Below are 15519 nucleotides of genomic sequence, written 5' to 3'. Positions count from 1 at the left end.
TCTATGGAATCGTGAAGCACCTTTCTTTTTAAAAGTGTACCTGTACTGCGTCTCAAAACAAAGTGCTTTTATGATGCCTTTAAGGTATTGTTCATATTAGCATGAACGATTAATTAGTGTTGTATATAAAAATCAGGTTAAAGGTTCTCCAAAAAAAAAACGCCTTTTGTGTGCTACAGAAATAAAGAACAGCATGCTTGAAAGTTTTATGTTTTGAATGCATGCTTATAAAAACAATGATATGGTGATTTTGCACGCCTAAAGGCATGTTAACAGTTCGCGGATGTCGAGTCGGCCTGAACGTACGCCGCAGCGGGCAGTGTTTGCACTCATCATTGTTCAGATCTATGCTGTTGTTATTCGACAGTTTTACATAAGAGAAGCCCACAGAGGATCTGGACTGAGATCAGACTACATCAGCCAAAACAGAGGCAATGCTAATTAATCATCTTCTCTTTCAGTCCCTCTGGCATACCGAGAACCGAGACCAAGAACATATCCAGCATGAGACTGTATAGAAATTCAAATAAAGTTGGCTTTTCACTTGAGCTGAATAATATAATTGTATATGAGTATGAATTTTTACAGTAAGATCTCCACATTGTCACATCACGCAGAAGACAAAGAAGCATAAACATCTGAGCATCGCAGTGTTTGTGTGTGCATTAAAGAAGAAAGAGAAGGAAGGATGGATTTGGCTCTTGTCCAGTATCTCTGTATCTCTCTAGACCTCAGGCTGAGCTTCCTAAAGAGTAAGTTGTTATCTGCGGCTCAACGCAGGAAACTCTGGATCTTTTCCCATCAGGCACTGTTGTGGACGCCTCCCCCTCTGGCACCGTAACAGAGGGGTCCTTTAGGAATGTGGAAACTGGGCGAAAATGTGGACTGTGTTTTAAACAAGTAGTTATGCAGGAGAGATAAGATGCTCTGATGAACGAGTTATCTGTTTATGAGTTCTCTGAAATGAAGTTATCTATTTGCATTCATCTGAATATATTCGCCACACAATTCATTTCCACTATTGTGCATCAATCACCTATGTGGCATAATGAACAAGGCATGCTTTGAAACACATAATGATCTGAAAATTCAATAATTTAATGCAAACAAAATATTACTATATACAGTATATGCCAATAAAGCAGTACTAATATAGTGCTATTACGTATTATTTATCGTATTATGATAATTATGATTTAGAATCTTTAAAATGTTTGAATTCATTAGCTTAAACTTTTTTCAATATTCACATCACTTTTCCATTAACAATGAATTTAACTTCAAATGTTTTGTTTGCATCGACCGCTTACGCTTTCTTAAGTATACCGTAGATGCCACTTGGTATGACAGGGTATTTTATACAAAGACATTCAGGAATCATAAGTGTTCAACGTTTTTCAGATCTGATTGAATCTGATGTTTATAAAAGCATCATGATGCATAACACCAGCATTACTATAGTACTCATAATATTCAATTGGTATATACTATAGTATGCAATTATTCTGTATGAATTTCTGTATGCATAAATGCCCAGATGGTCTATGACATTTGCCAATATATGCAGCCTACAGTAGACCTTAGAGATAAATGATTTAAACTATGACTTATAATCATAAGTCCTCTTTGCATTTAAAAGGTTTTGCAAAATGAGAAAAACTGGATTCTACTTGCTAAAACAACATGAGACATGTAGCATCATTTTACAATCAAATATATATTATCATTAAATACTGCAAATTGTCTCGCATACTATTTTTTTTTAAATAACAGGTATAGTATATACCCTTTACACCAAGCAAGTATTTCACAGAAATTGCATGTAATTTCCACAGACATAAAGCCGTGACAGTTAAAATCTGTTAAGAGGGAAGTATATGAAGTAACATAGTGAGGCCACACTGACATGTTTGCTAATACAGTTAGTTCATAGTTATTGAAATCTTTATGACTATAATACACTCACAGCATAATAGGTACAGATTGTGCTTTATATTAAAAATGCACAAAACACAGACCAAAAAGACAGCTTGAGACTTGAGACACAAAATAAGATGTGTGAGAGAATATGTACCACGTGTGCTGTTCAAAGTCGTGCTATAGTCACACAAAATTTGATTAATTTATTTGTGTCAATGGCATGAAATTCTGCTTTTTTTCGTGCCTTGAGCACGAATGTCTTTTTCGTGTCACTCGCACAAATTTCTAGAAATATTCGTGCCATTTTATGTATTGTTTTCTCATTTCCCCCCAAAATTTTTAAATCATTGTCGTTTGGGATTGGGGTTAGATTTGGGGTTTGGGTTATGATGTAACTGAAGAAAGTGATTCTTACCCCAACCCCAAGCGACAATGGTAAGAAAAAGAAAAGAAAAAGAAAAGTCGTGCCATACAGACACAAAAAACTATTCATAGAAAATTTGTGCGAGTGACACACACACACAAAAAAAAAACATTCATGCTCAAGGCACAAAAAAGCTGAATTTCATCCCATGGACACTAATAAATGTATAATTTTTTAAAATTATAACACGACTTTCCATGAGATCATGTTGCAGAACCAGATGCAATTATACTGTCAAGATAAAAATAAATGTGTGTGTGACTATAATGTCACACATCTCATCCTGCCTGTGAAAAGCCAGCTAAAGCCAGCTTTTGTGACTGTATGTTATTTTTATACAATCATCCTACATAATGTAAAAAAAAGTGTGAAAATATAACCTTGATATTGGTCATATTGACTATAATATTGAACATCAATATATATATATATATATATATATATATATATATATATATATAGGGTCATGCTATTCCTTTTTTTTGCAAAAAGACAATTACAATATTAATAGATTAGAAATTACAAATACAAAGACCAACAAAACATACATAACAGCCAGTAAGATATATAGGTGTATAACTGTAAATGTAACTGGGAGTGAGAGTGAAAATATTTGAATAAAGGAGCATGTAGGAAAGTACCACAGACATAATCAGAAAAAATAAAATACAAAATAATAATAGTGGATGAAGAGGGTAATAATAATAATAATAATAATAATAATAATAATAATAATAATAATATAACAATAACAATAACAATAACAATAACAATAACAATAACAATAATATTATTAATAATAATAATAATAATAATAATAATAATAATAATAATACATTAAATGAATATGAAATGACAAATTGCAATAATAGTAATGATAAACATATTAACAAACAATTTACTAATTTCATCCGGAATGAGGGGGAGGCTGGTTATGTCCGGATCTGAAATCAATGTGAAATCAAACTTTGATGCCCATTAGATTATGAGACTTTAGTCTGAATCATGAATCAAGATCACATATATGCTCTATATTGCATGGCTCACTATATGTGAGTAACAAATAAATGGCTGATAAATGACTATTCAATGAAATGTGTAAGTTTTTTCCTTTTTTTAGCATGTGGATAAAAACCACTGCAGTTACTTGATCTATACAGCAGATGGCGATGTGTTCAAATCGCAGTGTGGGCTGATGAATGATTTTTGGGCAGTTTCCCAGACAGGGATTAGGTTAATCCAGGACTAAGCCATAGTTATTTTAGTACATTTAAGTCGTTTTTACAAACAAACCTTACAGAAATCATTACTGATGTGCATTTTAAACACAATAAAAATGGCACTGTTATATGTTTAGATATGTCAGTGCAAGATGTTTTTAAATTAAGGCAGCTCAAACATGCATTTTAGTCCAGGACTATGATAAACCGGAAAACCACCTCTTAAAGTAACAGTAAAGCAATTGAGAAATAACACACTGGCACTTACTCTTTTGAAACTAACAAAAGTTTTAGTATACACTTTTTTTAAGATTAATGGCTCATTTACATATTTTTTAAACAACAAAATTAGATTGTAGCATTCACTGACTCAACAAAAGATCAGATTTTCTTGCTACCATTACAGCACAAAATACTTTGATCTTAATGTTTATGTTAATCACATGATTTGTAATGCATAAGAGAGGCACTTATACTACACAGTAAAAAAAGTTAAATTTACTATAAAAAATTATTTGCTGCCTTACATTTTTGTTAAATCAACTCATATTTACAAGTTTTTTTAACTTACTATTATTTATCTTGACTACAGATTAGTTGTTATAAATGAAAAAATATAGTTGAAATATGTCAACTTAAAGGCGGGGTGCATGATCTCTGAAAACACGCCCCTACCCCAATATAATCTGGACCTTCTTTTGATAGACCTGCCCAACACATACGCAACCCAGGCAACGATGTCGGTTAGTAGACACGCCCCTTACTGCTGATTGGCTACAAGTGTGTTTTGGTAGTCGATCCGACTCTCTTTTCCAAAGGGTTATTTTAAAACCATGCACCCCGCCTTTAAATTTATAAGTTGTAGCAACTCATCTCAATTTTTTTTATAGTGGTTACCTTAAAATGTTGAGTTAATTCAACTTAGTTGACACAACATATTCTACACAATTTTTTGAGTTACCTAATATTTTTAAGTTGAATTAAAGTCAAAAATATAAGGCAACCAGGTAACTTATCTTTTTAAGTTAAACCAACAAATAGTTTTTACGTCATTGTAAAAATGAAAAATGTACCTGGGCAATACAATGTTTTACAGACATCCATCACAGTAGTATTTTCTTAACTATTATCATTTTCTTAATAGTTTAAATTCAATGAATTATTCAGTGTTTCGATATAACCATCTGATACTAGCACTCTACCATGTTACTATCACAATACTATTTACAAGGGGGTTTGATACTGTATGAAATAAAAAATGTGTGTGTGTGTTGGTAAATGTGGTTTACAGGTAAATGAATGGTGTATAATGACATGTTTATTATGCTAGAAACATGGACACATCAGGAAGTGCCCCAGTGAACTGAACAGCTTACTAAATGGTACTTTTTCATAGTTTAAAGACTGCCAACATGTTTTTGTGATGACTTTAGGGACTACGGTAGGTTAGGGGAATAGAATATACAGTTTGTATGCATTGCATCTAATTGTCCCGTAAACCACAACGTGTAGATACACTAACTGATTGGGATCAGACCTTTAGCTGACAGACTTCAACAAGCTCAGTAAAACTGGTTTGACCAGCCGTTGTGTTTCTACTATACATACACATTCAAAGACTGGTACAGTTCTTAACATATAAGCCAAAGTCAAGACCCCAAAAACACAACAGCGAAGAATACAAAGGGGTGTGTTGAGAGATTAAACTCAATTCTAAACCACAGGTGGCGGCTTTGTCCTTGCATGTGTCCACAGTCAAATTAAATAGCGTGATCAACATTACCCATAAAGATTAGATCTGTACAGGAAATCATCCTCACAGTTACCATCTAAAAGTCACAACTCATGAATTTGTGCCGTACGTAAAACAGGATTTCACACCTGACTCAACACTCATTACTCATAGTGAGTAAATCGTCTTGCAGGTTACGTTGTTACCGGTCTGTCACAGGATCGGTTTCATTCTGTGATTTCTTCATCCTTGAGATCTGTCTATTTCTGGAAGAACATAAATAATTGGTTGAAGATGAATGCAGATAGAAAAATATTAACAGGGGGAAAGAGTTAAACAATGAATCTTTTTTCTCAGTGCTGTCAAGTCTTATGCAATAGGACCTTCACTCGCTATAAACATTGCTGCTCTCTCATAAAAAGCAAGGTTTAAAGTCCACAATCCGTCTGTCTGTTTGCTGTATATGCTTATACTTATAGGCATATACAATTGCTGTATATGAAAAAAAAAAATCTTCTTTTAACAATATAAACTTTTTTGTACTGCATCCTCCAGTCACATCAATAACGTGTATGCACACGCACATTTAATAATTATGCAATGAGAAACTGCAACCTCACTGCCATTTAAACAAGACCACTGCAGTATCCATAGCAACTTCACAAGAGAGGAAGAACACATCTAGAGACGGTCAAGAAACTGTGAAGCCAAGACTCGGATGTGAAGCCAAGCCATGTGAAAATAAATGATCAGAGGAAGAGAGAATAAAAGAGAGGGTTTGTGTATCCTGTTAAAGACCACTTGAGTCGAGCCCAGCCTGGAGGCTACACATATCTGACACAACACAATAGAGTCATCTGAGACCGAGGGATGTTTAAATAAGCGTGGAGGAACTGAGACGAACGTTTCAAATGTTATCTGAGAAATCAATTCTTCTTTAAATGGTACAGAATTCTCCTCATGTATACATGCAAGCATGCCTTTTTCTCAATTGCAACATCACGGTTATGAATTCTTATAAATAACTAATATTAAAAAAACTAATGTTAAACTTTGAACGAACTAAAAAAAAAAACATGGTGTCCACAATCTAACCGAGGTGTTGCCACAAAAACCATGATTAAATACTGTAGTAAAGCCATGGATTTGACCATGGTAATCAATATCCCCCCAAAACATGGTGTGTTTATTTTGTAAATGACTGGACAGTTTTCACCCTTATGCGACACCCAGCGGCGAGCGCAGCACACAATTTAAACTATTTTGAATTTGACCGTGGTGTGAGCGCAAGCTGCGCTCATGCTTTGGTCGACGCAGCAACAACAAACCATTCTCGTGCGACACAAGCAATTGAAATGAATGGGATTCATAGCGCAGCCCACACCGCGTCCTGTGTGAAAGCCGCATTAGACAAAAAAATATAGTTCACCCAAAAATGAAAGCTCTGTCCTCATTTACTGACTCTCATGTTGTTACAAACCTGTTTTAATTTCTTTGTTCTGATGAACACAAAGGAAGATATTTTAAGGATTTTTTGTAAGAAAACCAATCAGAAGCCCCATTGACCTACAGAATACTATGGAAGTCAATGGGGCTTCTGATCAATTTGGTTACCTTTAAGGTCACCTTAGTTAACTTCAAATTCAAGGACCTTCAAGGTCTAATACCCTCAAATTCAAGGATTAAATGTGGGGACACATTTTAAGTGAGAACATCGTGTTACCTTTTAAGATACATTGTTACAGTTCCCTTTCGAGGGAACTCGTGCTGCGTCACTGCGGTGACACTTTTGGGACACTTCCAGGGGTAAGTGCGTCTGAATGTGTATATCAAATTCAACCAATGGTGCGGCTTAAAGACAAAGACAGGAGCCGTTTCTCAATATGCATTCTTGTCTGTACTTGCGTTCTTGTGGACTTGTGAAACGTCATCAGTCGCGGCCCAAGTACTGTTCCAATTCAAAGTTCGCATCAAGCCCAAGTTCACATAAAATCCCCGGATGTGTTCTTGATCCGCCCATTTTATCGAGGATGCATCAGAGGAGACTTGTGTGGACTTATGACAGCGAAGTTTCCCAGAATGCATTTCGCGTCAGGAGTTCGTTCTTCCGAGTCTGAACTTGCAAGTCCGAACTAGGAAGGACACAAGTCCGAACTTGGCGTACTTGGTATTGAGAAACGGCTAGGGTGACACGGGAGCCAGGAAGTATATCGCTATCTGAAATATTGCCAAAGATGGAGTTACAGGGACGCAGGAAGTATGGCAACGGAGACGCAGCGTCTCATTCCCTTCTTAGGGAACAGTTACATACGTATCCCAAGACGTTTTCATGTGTCAAACACAACTATGCAACAAAGCATTTTGGTATGAATCAACATTCACATACAGAAGATATAAGCATTTTAAGCGAACAGTTAAGCATGTGTGCTTAAAAAGTCTAGAATTTTTATGATATTATCCTACACTACACAGGGAATAATATGGATTTTTTTCCAGAATACTTCTTGCATAAAATAGAGTCAAGCACTTTCAATTACCTGTATCTATGTATGTATATTTTGTATACAAAAACTTACCAGGACCTTGAATTTTTTCCCCCAGATTCACAAACTTTCAAGGATTTCAAGGACCCGTGGGAACCCTGAAAGTTGCACTTGGGTCTTGTAACTTAGCAACCATTTATCACCACCCGTTTACTTAGCAACTACATAGTAACATGCTAACAACCTTCAGAACATCTTAGCAACAACATGGCAACCCCCTACAAAACATTAGCTTTGCAACATTCTGTAACATTTGCATAAAAACCTTGTACTCATTCAACTAATATATTTAAAGTCTACTTCCCGTTTTCAGACACACATCCTCATGTATGTTTTGCTTTTCTCAAACAGAACAACTGCATTTAAACCTGAAAAAAGAGATTCAGCTCAGGTCTCAAAGGGCAAAAGCCAGTTAAACAGGTTTAGAGGGTTACTATATAGGCACAGACAGGACAGAGCAAGTGCTATGCAAAATATGTCCTAAATAAGGGAGTGGACAACAGAATACCAACTAGTAATGAAAGCAGGTCTGTGTGAATTCACCAGTTTCACAGATACGTCCTAAAAAGATTTGTAGATATGTAACGTATACATACTCATAGACAGCACATGAACACGTTTCCGTGTAAATCGTTGCAATTCCATGAAAAGATTTTCCATTCACAATAAAACTTGTTCTGCTTGATTTATAAATAAGGACCATTGTGCCTCAACAATCGGTTATTTAAATGACATAACCTAGTTAACCATTACATTTTTATAGCTGTAAAAAAGAAACCATTGTAGAAAGTTTAGTTTGGTTTCATGATGTTACAGTTTGTCATGGTTTTGCCATCAACAAGCCGTGACTCATCTAGACACACACAAAGGGTGAACTCACCTATTTTAAGGAAACTACCAATTTCACAATGAAGGACTAACACAAAACATTTATTTATAAAGCGGCGATGTGTCTTTAATTACACAAGAGTTAAAGTAGGTCACAGTACAGCCAAGTCCGATAAATATAAAAACAGAAATGAACTATCAAGATAAAATTGTGATGAACTAAAATAAATAGCAGACTGTAACAGACATACAATAAACCAAACAGAATTATACAATGCTCATTACGCAAATTACCGTGGTTTAACATGTAAAGTAAAAAACATATTTCATGAAAAGTGGCTGACCGAGTTATGATTATATAATAAACAGATGATGTCTTGGTGCAGTAAAAAACAAAACATTGTACAATAAACAGCAACAAATTCTTGCTGAAAGGCAAATATATTCACATTAAATATCATTATGCAAATCCATCTGGAAATAAACAAATGTAACCAATAAATGATCTGGCTCAATAATCTTCTTCAAGTTTTATGACTGTGCTTGTACCTCCAGGTCCTCTGACGTTTTGCATATGCTTGTAATATGAAGCCATGACGGAAAGACATTTTTTACAAGAACATGTCCAAACAGATCATTCTGTTTTAACAGTCTTTTCAGTCCCGTCAGCAGGTCCTAATGGAGCGAAAATTCCCTCTCAGTTCCCACAGAATTCCAAAGAGAAAATGTGGTGATAAATGCATAACAATCGTCTCCATCCATTTTGCCACAGTCTTAAATATATAAACATAAAAGCACAAGCCTGTACACAATTGCACCTGCACAGGTGTGTTCTCAGCAGTTGCTGCTTTCTGTGTTTGCCGTGCTGGAAGTGTACGATTTGGACTTTTTCGAGTATTTCATCGAGCTGAAAGATACTCTCATCCTCTCCACCGTGCGACTGCTACGGCACAGTAAGGTGTTCTTGACGTGATCCCTAAAATCCTCGGACACGTAATAGTAAACGAAAGGATCCATGCAGCTGTTGAGACTGGCCAGGCACAGCGTGGTGATGTAGAAGCCATAGCCATTGTTAGCCAGACCATTCCCCAAGAGGGCGTAATGTACGACCACCATCACGTTACTGGGGATGAAGCAGACCAGGAATGTGATGAGCACCGTTATGATGAGGAGGATGGCACGCCGGCGGCTTTTTCCGGCACTGCCTTCCACCGCCGAGGTCCCGAGCGATCGAAGGAGCAGGACGTAAGCTACGATTATGACCACCATCGGGATGAAGAACACCAGAGTTGCCATCACCATGAAGTAGTAGTAGGGCTGTTGGACATCCAGGAACGCATTTTTCTCCTCAAAGTTAATTTTGCTGATAACGTTCACATCATGGCAGGTGGTGATGTTTAGGTCTGAGATGTCAGCAGTCTGCTGGTACAGATACAAAGGCGTACTGCTGACTAAAATAAAGACCCAGATACACCCAGACAGGATGATTGCCAGTTTGTTGTTTTTCCTCTGTTGGGAAAGGGGGTGAGCGCAGACCCAATATCGTTGCACGCTCAAACAAGTGATGAAGAGGATGGAACAGTACATGTTGCCGTAAAAGAACCCGACCATTACTTTACACATCCCTTCGCCGAACGTCCAGTTATTCCCTTTTAAGTGATAGGCGATCTTCAGCGGGGTCCAGATAACGAACATAAGGTCGGCCAATGCCAGGTTGCCCATGTAGATGGCAGAGGGGTGAATTTTCTTTGACCGGAACAGCAAGACCCATACCGCCATGGCGTTGCTGGGTAACCCCAAAGCAAAGACAATGATGTAGATAATAGGCAGGAAGACGGTCATGAGACGGCTCTTTAGTGCATCTTTAGTGATCTGGTCAACGTAGACACCGTTTAAATCCTGAACGCCTAAAAAACTACGTCCTTTGCCTGTCCAGTTACCTGTCATGTTATCTAAAACAAAAACAAATAGATTCAGATTTTAAAACAATAAACCACATCATGCAATGATTGAAGAAAACTAAACAAACATTCTAATGGTTTCCATTACAAATGCACAAATTAACACAAATAAACACAAATTGTATTATTAAAACGATGACATAGTTTCTTTATGTAGTGTTTTTGGGGGGGATTTGTTACAGTAAGTGTATTAAGTGTAATTCCCATTCGCCTGATCCCACCAAACGATAACAACACATTACAGTGGACACTCAAAAAGTTACAAAAACCAATACAACTCCTATTATACCCATTAAACGTAAAATGTCTATGATGCATGGTGTCTATTGCTTTATGTTTATTCAGCAATCAGTAAGTTGTAGATTTGTGTAAAGAAGTAAATCGACTCACCTGGCTGAGCGGCTGCGAAGAGCAATCCAGCGAAAATACACAAGGCGCGAAAAATCCCCGCGATAGCCATAATCCGTCTGTTTAAAGACCTTTTTGAATTTAAACAGAATATTATTAAGTTGAAATAAAGTCAGACTCTCTTAAGTGTTGCTTGGACGCACAATCAAACTGCACGAGCTCCGTCGTTCCTCTCAGTTAAACGCTTTTAGTCGACCTGATCGAAAGGACACACCTCGAAGCCTCGGATGAATGCGTGCGCATTGAGTCTCCTTACCTGCGTGACGTCACACTCGCGTCACAGTCCGGCGGGTGAGTTTCGAGTGAGGCGCGTGACAGAGAGAGAGAGAGAGATACTGTACTTAATAAATAGACAATTCTGCAAGATGTAAACAACACTGGTCCAGAAGCACTTCCTGTTTTTAAGTTTAGTTAACATTTATTTGACATTTTGATGTATTAATATTGAGAGAGAGAGAGATAGAGAGAGAGAGAGAGAGAGAGAGAAAGAGAGAGAGAGATTAAATTATAAATGATTACTAAATATTAAGTACATCCATGTTCCATCTGTGTTAGGTATGTGTCACATTGTTATAGTTTCATTATGCTTACTTTTTGTGTAACAACGTGACATCACAACAACAAACACAAGTATAAACAAATAGCTTGAATTATTTATTATAAAAAAACATCATCATTGGTACACAAACTTTTATCTATGCATCTCTGTTACAGGTTTTCTGTATGCTGAAAAGGACATTGAACATTATTTTGTATAACATTGTAATTTACAATCTATAAATTATACTGATTGACTTTTACGATTTTATTCAGTATGGAAGAAAAGGACATCAGACTAAACAAACATGATCAAATTTTACTAAATGTTTGTTTTAATAGTACATGCACTGTAAAAAAAAATGATTTTTTTGTCAAATCAACATATATTTCTTATGCATCTTTAACTTGAAAAATCAAGTTAAACTATTTCAACTTGTTTTTATAAGTTACACTCTAAAAATGGCTGGGTTATTTTTGACCCATAATGGGTAAATATTGGACAGAACACGTGCTGGGTTAAAAATTGACCCAATGTTGGGTTATTTTAACCCAACTGCTGGGTTATTATTCCCCATGGTTGCATAACAACAACCCAACATTGGTTTATTTTCAACCCAGCACAGGGTAATTTTCAACCCAGCACGCGTTCTGTCCAATATTTACCCATTATGGGTCAAAAATAACCCAGCCATTTTTTTAAGCCAAAAATTAGTAGATTGAATTGACTTGCAAAGCCAAGTTGTTTCAATGTCATTTTGTATGTGTGCCCACACTGTTAAAGCACAAAATGCCACAAAACCAGACTTGAAAAGACAAATTTATTGATAAAATAAATTACTCAGCACTAAAATTAAACTTGACAACAAACATGATAAGACAAACATACTGCATTTGGTGTGCCTTGAAACCACGTGAAAAAACAAGAGAGAATAAAATATTCCCTATTAGAATTATACAGTAGTGATACCCGTTCAATATTTAGTGATTTGATACACACATGAATGACGTTATGCTTGTTGTACAACATAGTCTAAAATTGGTAAGTTAAGAAGTGATTCATACAACATTTCACCATTTTTAGAGATCCACCCTACAATTCATGAAACCAGGAATGAATTTAAAATGGTTTCTGTAACAGGTTTTCCAAAACAGGATTGCGCCGGTTATTCAGTCACCATCTAGTGTATTTCTACATAACTGGAATAAAGGTCACAGGAGAGTTTCTGAGAAATTCCACTAAACTGAACAAGACAAACCAAAAGGAGGTGGTGAAAAAACCCGTCCTACGATAAAATACTAAAAGTTTGTTCGCACTCAGAATTCCAGGCATCCGTTTTCAAACAAAAAAAGAAAAACTGTACAACGTGACGTAATGACAAGCACAATAACAACACTGCAACATCTTCATAGTGACTGCGTTGTCAAACAGATGGCTGATTTGGAGATCCTGAAACGCTCGGTTAGATTTCATAAAACATGAGACATCTTGTCGCTCACTATTACGCAACATCTCTCACATTTCAAGCTGACACAACAGTTCATTAATGCAAGGTCATTTTCAGTGCATTTGAGCATTAAAATGGTTTGTTATTTTTCAGTAGGAGCTGCTCTGCGTGTTTGCGGTGTCCGAGCTGTACGTGTTGCTTTTCTTTGAGTACTTCAGAGCGCTGAAAGAGACACGCATCCTCTGTGCAGTACGCTCGCTGCGGCACAAAAACGTGTTTCTGACGTGCTCCCTGAACTCATCAGAGATGAAATAATATATAAACGGGTCGACGCAGCTATTAAGACTGGCCACGCACAAGGTGGAGATGTAGAATCCGTAGCCGTTGTTCTGCACCCCTTTAAGCAGAAGAGAGTAATGCACCATGACCATGATGTTGCTGGGCGTGAAACACACCAGGAACATCACCAGTACTGTGATGATGAGAACGATGGCCTTCCTGCGCTTCTGAGCGATGGATGGATCCGCCATGGAGGTCTTGAGGGCACGAAGCATCTGTACGTTAGACACTATGCACACTACGCTGGGAACTAAAAATCCCACAACCGCCATGGTCAGGAAGTAGATGGAGGGGTAAAGCGATTGGCTGGGGCGTGTGACATCATGGCAGGTGAGGATGTTAAGGTTAGTGACCTTTACAGTCTGGTCGTAAAGATAAAGAGGGATGGTAATAAGCCACACAACCATCCAAACGCACACAGACACGCCAACGGCTAACTTGTTATGGTTTTTTCGCTGAGAAAGGGGATGCACTACGGCCCAGTACCTCTGGACGCTGATGCAGGCGATAAAAACGGCGGAACAGTACATGTTCGCATAGAAAAAACCCACGAAGACCTTGCACATGGCTTCTCCGTAGATCCAGTTGTTTCCGTTAAAATGGTAGGCGATTTTTAGGGGCGTCCAGATAATAAACGTCAGGTCCGCCAGCGCGAGGTTGACCATGAAGATGGACGAGGGGTGTTTCTTCTTTGTCCTGAAGAGAAAGACCCAGATGGCCAAAGCATTGGTTGGCAGGCCCACACAGAAGACAACGATGTACACAATTGGGAAGAAGACGCGGGTGAGCTTGCTTTCCAGGACAATTTTTGCGGTCGATGTCACAGCGACACCCTCATCATTTTCCACGCCAGTAAAGCCACGGTCTTCATTAGGGACTAGAAAAAGAGATGCAAGAGTTGACATGCATGAGCTTGAATGATTCATAACAGACACAAATGAATCATTTGGAGGGGTCTAGTATACAAAACACTCATCAGCCTCTAAGCTATGAACTGACAAACATTTGAAATGTACAATCACATGATTTTTAACAATCAAACATTGAGAATCAATTTGATAGTTTAGAGCAAAATATGGAGTTATACAGAACATCAATTGTAAAACACAGATGATTCTGTTGTAAGTTTACTTTGTAAACAAACCTCAGCTACAAGTAAATCATGCACATATATGACATTAAAAATTGTACATTACTTGTCTTTGACACATCACAAGTCTCAAATTTCATCATTAGTATTTTTCCTAAATGTTTTTCCCACCATTAAACATCTGCACCACTGTATTGGATAAAAATATTCACATTTCACAAAAACAAATTATTAACCTCAAACAAAAGCCATTCAATACATCAACTGAGCACATCACTTAATGTGTTAATGAATTACACTATTAGTTAAAGTCAAGTCAACATTAGGTTAGCATACTATTCTTTAATTTAAAGATTAAACAAATCTTACTTTGAATAGACAGGTTCACGTGAATTAAAAGAAGAAAAGCATGAATCCAGATCAATTTGTGTATCATGATGAATATCTCCTCGATGTTAACTGGAAAACTCTAAATGTGTGAAATGTGCGTTGACTCTTTTCGTTGTGAGTGTCAATAAAATCAGCGATTTTTTAAAGACAGGTGAGGAGCTCACGTGAATCACGTGACGTAACCTGGTCAACGCCTTCCACTACACCTGCGCAGAAGAGACACGCATGAACGCGCATTGCTTTATGAGGGCGGAAGTTAAAGCTTCAACCCACATGAAAAGTATTTGCTTTAGTATTTATTACTATAGTAAACTGCGGTGGATTATTAACTGTAGTATATTATAGCAGTAAGAACTCCGCCCTTTTGGCAGGCAATCATAAAGCGCTAGTTGAATAAAATTTTTAAACCAGACTGTACCTTTTCTATTCCAACATACGGGTTTTATGTTTAATATTAACCCTGAAATGACATGAAAGAGTTTAAATAACGTTAACATGTAGGGATAGGGATTTGTTATGTTTCATCTATTACGTTCTGTATATACATATCTATATCGTTAAGTGCGCAGTGAATTCATTTCCCATGACACTCCTGACCTGCAGTCGCAATTCATTTCGACTTCATGCGATGCCGCAAGAACCGACAGCCAGATGACGTCAAAGTTCCGCGAGAGCTATA

The 15519-nt window shown here is 37.1% G+C and overlaps 2 protein-coding genes across 2 annotated transcripts; both read right to left on the bottom strand.

Annotated features, from left to right (window-relative positions):
* Positions 1 to 8753: 8753 nt before the first annotated feature.
* f2rl1.2 (coagulation factor II (thrombin) receptor-like 1, tandem duplicate 2) lies at positions 8754 to 11282 on the bottom strand. Its single transcript, XM_055180912.2, has 2 exons — positions 11019 to 11282; positions 8754 to 10619 (listed from the first exon to the last, which is right to left on the bottom strand). Exons 1-2 carry the CDS (start codon positions 11086 to 11088, stop codon positions 9502 to 9504), a joined length of 1188 nt encoding a protein of 395 aa, XP_055036887.2. The 5' UTR covers positions 11089 to 11282; the 3' UTR covers positions 8754 to 9501.
* A 1093-nt stretch (positions 11283 to 12375) lies between these two features.
* f2rl1.1 (coagulation factor II (thrombin) receptor-like 1, tandem duplicate 1) lies at positions 12376 to 15005 on the bottom strand. Its single transcript, XM_055180951.2, has 2 exons — positions 14820 to 15005; positions 12376 to 14237 (listed from the first exon to the last, which is right to left on the bottom strand). The coding sequence occupies exons 1-2, from the start codon at positions 14884 to 14886 to the stop codon at positions 13171 to 13173; spliced, it is 1134 nt and encodes a 377-aa protein (XP_055036926.2). The 5' UTR covers positions 14887 to 15005; the 3' UTR covers positions 12376 to 13170.
* Between the last annotated feature and the right edge of the window lie 514 nt (positions 15006 to 15519).

Source organism: Misgurnus anguillicaudatus, chromosome 9 (genome assembly GCF_027580225.2).
Source record: "Misgurnus anguillicaudatus chromosome 9, ASM2758022v2, whole genome shotgun sequence".
NCBI lineage: Eukaryota > Metazoa > Chordata > Actinopteri > Cypriniformes > Cobitidae > Misgurnus > Misgurnus anguillicaudatus.
This window is presented reverse-complemented; position numbering and strand designations above follow the sequence as displayed.

Bases quoted from the DNA above. Each gene is read 5' to 3' on its own strand.
- f2rl1.2 (XM_055180912.2), bottom strand. From the start codon at position 11,088: ATGGCTATCGCGGGGATTTTTCGCGCCTTGTGTATTTTCGCTGGATTG. The intron at 10,620-11,018 runs GTGAGTCGATTT...TTTTTGTTTTAG, and splicing joins CTTCGCAGCCGCTCAGCCAG to ATAACATGACAGGTAACTGG.
- f2rl1.1 (XM_055180951.2), bottom strand. From the start codon at position 14,886: ATGATACACAAATTGATCTGGATTCATGCTTTTCTTCTTTTAATTCAC. The intron at 14,238-14,819 runs GTAAGATTTGTT...CTCTTTTTCTAG, and splicing joins CGTGAACCTGTCTATTCAAA to TCCCTAATGAAGACCGTGGC.